This window comes from Pseudochaenichthys georgianus, unplaced genomic scaffold (assembly GCF_902827115.2).
Source record: "Pseudochaenichthys georgianus unplaced genomic scaffold, fPseGeo1.2 scaffold_1514_arrow_ctg1, whole genome shotgun sequence".
NCBI classification, from domain to species: domain Eukaryota; kingdom Metazoa; phylum Chordata; class Actinopteri; order Perciformes; family Channichthyidae; genus Pseudochaenichthys; species Pseudochaenichthys georgianus.
Genome location: NW_027262356.1, coordinates 26383 through 32557, shown reverse-complemented (window position 1 = coordinate 32557; position 6175 = coordinate 26383). Strand labels below are relative to the sequence as shown.

Sequence of the window (6175 nt, the reverse complement as noted above, 5' to 3'; positions counted from 1 at the left end):
ACAGTCTGTGTGTCAGGTTTAAACTACAGTCTGTGTTTCAGGTTTAAACTACAGTCTGTGTTTCAGGTTTAAACTACAGTCTGTGTGTCAGGTTTAAACTACCAGTCTGTGTTTCAGGTGTTTAAACTACAGTCTGTGTTTCAGGTTTTAAACTACAGTCTGTGTTTCAGGGTTTAAACTACAGTCTGTGTTTCAGGTTTAAACTACAGTCTGTTGTTTCAGTGTTTAAACTACAGTCTGTGTGTCAGGTTTAAACTACAGTCTGTGTTTCAGGTTTAAACTTCCAGTCTGTGTTCAGGTTTAACTACAGTCTGTTGTTTCAGGTTTTAAACTACAGTCTGTGTGTCAGGTTTAAACTACAGTCTGTGTGTCAGGTTTAAACTACAGTCTGTGTGTCAGGTTTAAACTACAGTCTGTGTTTCAGGTTTAAACTACAGTCTGTGTTTCAGGTTTAAACTACAGTCTGTGTTTCAGGTTTAAACTACAGTCTGTGTTTCAGGTTTAAACTACAGTCTGTGTTTCAGGTTTAAACTACAGTCTGTGTTTCAGGTTTAAACTACAGTCTGTGTTTCAGGTTTAAACTACAGTCTGTGTTTCAGGGCTTCGTGTCGTTCCTCCTGCCATGTTTTGCTGTGGATCACCTGTACCTGTCCTACGATGAGTACCTGTCCTCAGAGGAGGAGACGCCCATCGCTGAAGGTGAGTTCCCCTCCACTCGGTGGTCACATCACTGAACTTTACCACGCTAAGCTAAAGTCGGCTAATGTTCACAAAATAACTATATATTAATATTAGGGCTGTCAAGTTAACCCGTTAACGCAAAAAAAAATTAACGCCACTAATTATTTAAACGCGATTAACGCATGTGTATTTTTTGTCCTCGGCCGCCCCGTAGTTTCAGAGCGCATCGAGTTTAAAATACCATCTGCAAGCTGATGCTGACAGCCCCGCTCCTGCCGCCCGCTTGCGGCAGACCACACACACACACACACACACACACACACACACACACACACACACACACACACACACACACACACACACACACACACACACACACACACACACACACACACTGTATTGTATTATTGAATGAGAGAGGTTCCAGGTTGTTGTGTTTAATATTCATGAGGATATTTGTCATTGTTCAAATGATAATAAACATTTGCATAAAGCACATTTGTCCACTCATATGTTGATAAGAGTATTAAAAACTTGAAAAAGATCCCTCTAAGGTGCATTTTTAGAACAGATAAAAAATGTGCGATTAATCGCGATTAAATATTTTAATCGACTGACAGCCCTAATTAATATATCAGACCCGCAGCTGGTTCAGATAATAACTATGTATGTATATAGACCCAGAGCTGGGGAAGGACGTGCTGCAGCTGGTTCAGATAATAACTATATGTATTTCGATCCAGAGCTGGGGAAGGACGTGCTGCAGCTGGTTCAGATAATAACTATGTATGTATATAGACCCAGAGCTGGGGAAGGACGTGCTGCAGCTGGTTCAGATAATAACTATGTATATAGACCCAGAGCTGGGGAAGGACGAGCTGCAGCTGGTTCAGATAATAACTATGTATGTATATAGACCCAGAGCTGGGGAAGGACGTGCTGCAGCTGGTTCAGATAATAACTATGTATGTATTTCGATCCAGAGCTGGGGAAGGACGAGCTGCAGCTGGTTCAGATAATAACTATGTATGTATTTCGATCCAGAGCTGGGGAAGGACGTGCTGCAGCTGGTTCAGATAATAACTATGTATGTATATAGACCCAGAGCTGAGGAAGGACGTGCTGCAGCTGGTTCAGATAATAACTATGTATGTATATAGATCCAGAGCTGGGGAAGGACGTGCTGCAGCTGGTTCAGATAATAACTATGTATGTATATAGATCCAGAGCTGGGGAAGGACGTGCTGCAGCTGGTTCAGATAATAACTACGTATGTATATAGACCTAGAGCTGGGGAAGGACGTGCTGCAGCTGGTTCAGATAATAACTATGTATGTATATAGACCCAGAGCTGGGGAAGGACGAGCTGCAGCTGGTTCAGATAATAACTATGTATGTATATAGATCCAGAGCTGGGGAAGGACGTGCTGCAGCTGGTTCAGATAATAACTATGTATGTATATAGATCCAGAGCTGGGGAAGGACGTGCTGCAGCTGGTTCAGATAATAACTACGTATGTATATAGACCTAGAGCTGGGGAAGGACGTGCTGCAGCTGGTTCAGATAATAACTATGTATGTATATAGATCCAGAGCTGGGGAAGGACGTGCTGCAGCTGGTTCAGTGTCTGCGCCTCATCAGCGATGCAGTTTCTGTAGAGATGGCCTATGAGATGGAGAAAGCCCTGGAACACCTTCAGTCACCGGAGAGGGCAGCAGACCTGGTGCTGGAGAGCCTGCTGTCCAATGACAGGTACTCATAATATATATATATATAGACAGGTTTTGACCTCCATACGAGGAGCCATTTACTCTGACGACCTAAATACAAATGTTTGTGTGCTAATTTATATTATTATTATATGTACCTATAGGTATATATAATAATAATACTCACAGTTAATCATATAATACTCAGGCTGTCCAACGACAGGTACTCATTTAACCTGTTCAGCCCGAGAGCCCCTGGTGGAGGGGGCTGCGGTTTCTTTTCACGACACTGTGTCTCTTCACGACACTGTGTCTCAGGGCAACTTAATACTTAAAAACCTATTAATGTGTCATACCAGATTAACGGGAAGAATCTCAGCTAACTGACGATACAAACCATCTTTACCAAAACAAAACACAAGTCTCATAAGAAGCATCTAAATGACCCCTTAGCAAAAAAATGCTGACGCACTTTGGTACAGAACCCAAGATAAAGATACCCTTATTACTTATAGTAACTGCACAAACTTAATATTAGCTGCTAATGGTAGCCACCAGAGTGTATCGCAGCTTCCGGTTTTGGCTACGCGTCACTCTCACTCCTTATTTGGTAACGTGTGTATGTGGAACCTCCCCTCGATTCCATTGGCCCTAGCGGTTAAAAAGAGATGTCAATCATCCAAATCGACCGAGGGGTTCCAGAGATAGGTCAAATCCACCCAAATGACCCCAGAAGTGGGTTTTTTGCTAAACCTCTCTAAAAAGGTCAAAGGTCACTTGTTCTGCATCAATCTTGAAACAGGGTACTTCTTATATGTTGTATATCCTAAAGCTTTTAGTCCATCCCATCATCCAAGGGTGGTTTTCACTACAAGTCTTTTTTTTTTTCACTATGTTTAATCTGAATTGACTTTAAAATCAAAACATATATATTGATTCTGACTATATTTATATTTATATATAAATAATTCCCAAAAATTATAGTGTCCGTCCAAAAAAAAAAAAACTTAAATAAAAGAAAAAGAATTACTTATATATTCTCCCAGCTGTGGGGCCACGCCCCTTTAATTAGTTACCTCTCTGCAGCTGGTGACCCTCAAAAGGAAATCTAGACTGGCTCCCTCCTGAGCTGTTATTGTCTTCTCAGTGGCCCGATGGTTTTACAATGACATTAAACCCTAAGTTATAAAGTTATGAGTTTAACCCTTAACACAGTTACACCTACTCAATAAAGCTCTTAGTATTCTACACATGTTTAAATCAAAGTAACCCTAGCGGTCAGTTAGTTCAGTTTTAAGGTTTCAGTCAGATGACCTGTCCCAAGTTTCTGCCTGACAGATACTGCAGCGGTTTGAGATTTAAAATCACAATTTCAGTCAGATCAACCTGAGCATTGATACAGAGGACACACTGAAACAGAGAAGTCTGAAGACAGAGTGAATTCTAGAAGTCACCAGTTGTTATCCTGTTGAGTCGAGTTGCACACTGGCAGGTCAGTGACCAGGATGAGGCTAAAATACAGTTTCTGGGGGGGAAGTGGCTGCAGATCAGAGCTGATGTGCCTCAATCGAGACTGGCTCCCTCCCGAGTATAACAGGAGTATATACATACTGCTGTTATACTACTCAGGCTGTCCAAAGTGTATTGTAAATAAAGCATGATTAAAGTGTTTATTGTGCAGTGAAAACGTGATGGAGGACATCCAGAACAAACTGCAGGACGTCAGGAACCCTGCGGCGGCCATGACGGTTCTTCTGAGGGAGCTGGACCTGGAGACGGACTCTGAGAGCCTGATCTCTGTCTCTCAGGATACACAAGGTGAGGGTTTGTTGCCCTGCTCTGTGCCTGACAGGTTCTGAAAGTGTGCTTGATGCCCTGCTCTGTGCCTGGCAGGTTCTGAAAGTGTGTTTGAAGCCCTGCTCTGTGCCTGGCAGGTTCTGAAAATGTGTTTGATGCCCTGCTCTGTGCCTGGCAGGTTCTGAAAGTGTGTTTGTTGCCCTGCTCTGTGTCTGGCATGTTCTGAAAGTGTGTTTGTTACCCTGCTCTGTGTCTGGCAGGTTCTGAAAGTGTGTTTGATGCCCTGCTCTGTGTCTGGCAGGTTCTGAAAGTGTGTTTGATGCCCTGCTCTGTGCCTGGCAGGTTCTGAAAGTGTGTTTGATGCCCTGCTCTGTGTCTGGCAGGTTCTGAAAGTGTGTTTGTTGCCCTGCTCTGTGCCTGGCAGGTTCTGAAAGTGTGCTTGTTGCCCTGCTCTGTGCCTGGCAGGTTCTGAAAGTGTGTTTGATGCCCTGCTCTGTGTCTGGCAGGTTCTGAAAGTGTGTTTGATGCCCTGCTCTGTGCCTGGCAGGTTCTGAAAGTGTGTTTGATGCCCTGCTCTGTGTCTGGCAGGTTCTGAAAGTGTGTTTGTTGCCCTGCTCTGTGCCTGGCAGGTTCTGAAAGTGTGCTTGTTGCCCTGCTCTGTGCCTGGCAGGTTCTGAAAGTGTGTTTGATGCCCTGCTCTGCCTGGCAGGTTCTGAAAGTGTGTTTGATGCTCTGTGCCTGGCAGGTTCTGAAAGTGTGTTTGTTGCCCTGCTCTGTGTCTGGCAGGTTCTGAAAGTGTGCTTGATGCCCTGCTCTGTGCCTGGCAGGTTCTGAAAGTGTGTTTGATGCCCTGCTCTGTGTCTGGCAGGTTCTGAAAGTGTGCTTGATGCCCTGCTCTGTGCCTGGCAGGTTTTGAAAGTGTGTTTGTTACCCTGCTCTGTGCCTGGCAGGTTCTGAAAGTGTGTTTGATGCCCTGCTCTGTGCCTGGCAGGTTCTGAAAGTGTGTTTGATGCCCTGCTCTGTGTCTGGCAGGTTCTGAAAGTGTGTTTGATGCCCTGCTCTGTGCCTGGCAGGTTTTGAAAGTGTGTTTGATGCCCTGCTCTGTGCCTGGCAGGTTCTGAAAGTGTGTCTGATGCCCTGCTCTGTGTCTTGCAGGCCAGCCTCTGGGTGTGAGGGTCAGCCTGTCTCAGCTGTATGGAAGCAGCTCTGCTGTGTCCATCGTCTGTCAGGCCGTCTGTCACATGACCATGACCCGAGCGCTGTTCTGCAGAGACCTGCTGATCCTGCAGAAACTCTACCTGCGCCTCGGAGACAATGTGCGTAGACACACACACACACACACACACACACACACACACTCTAATAACTTCCCAGTATATCAATAATAATCATGTTCAATCTATAAATAAATAGTGTGCGTGTGTTAGGGATGCCAGAAATAGACCATGATCAAATCGAAAATCGGACGGCCCGGCGAATAATAATCGATTATCCGACGTGTGTGTGTGTGTCAGGTGTTCCTGGGTGGGGGGGCTCAGTTGCTGCAGCTTCAGCAGGATCTGATCCCTCGAAGCTCGAACCTCCTCTCCTCCTATCACCTCCTCAAACACATCAGCCAGAGCATGGCCTCCTCTGTGGCGCTGGACATCATGTGAGTGCACACACAAAATAATGCAAATCAATAAATGACTTGTTATTTGCATCCTATACATTTCTAAAGTAATGTATTGAAAGGCTCAATAAAGTATGTTGTCGTCCTGCAGAGAAGCCAACCTGCAGCACCTGACCGTGTTGGAGCTGTCCGACTCGCCGAGCCTCAGCAGCGCATCAGGTAACGGCGGCGCGTTGTAGCGTGAGTGTGAGGCAGAGAAGGGCTGGTTCAGTGCATGGGGTTAAAGCCAGGCTGAAACTTTCCGTGGATGCCATGCGTGGTTAAAAACGACTGCAGCTGGACGTAGACCACTCACTCCAGGGCTTTAGATAAAAA

At 45.1% G+C, this 6175-nt stretch overlaps 1 protein-coding gene across 1 annotated transcript in view; it reads left to right on the top strand.

Annotated features, from left to right (window-relative positions):
- Nucleotides 1-574: 574 nt before the first annotated feature.
- nup160 (nucleoporin 160) overlaps nucleotides 575-6175 on the top strand; it is a gene marked incomplete at its 5' end in the record, with an annotated part of 29948 nt that continues 24347 nt past the window's right edge. Inside the window, 6 exons of the mRNA XM_034077334.1 lie at nucleotides 575-699; nucleotides 2269-2434; nucleotides 4073-4209; nucleotides 5344-5504; nucleotides 5703-5839; nucleotides 5952-6019. Of these exons, the coding sequence (XP_033933225.1) occupies nucleotides 575-699; nucleotides 2269-2434; nucleotides 4073-4209; nucleotides 5344-5504; nucleotides 5703-5839; nucleotides 5952-6019 (794 nt within the window). The remainder of the gene's footprint in view (nucleotides 700-2268; nucleotides 2435-4072; nucleotides 4210-5343; nucleotides 5505-5702; nucleotides 5840-5951; nucleotides 6020-6175) is intronic.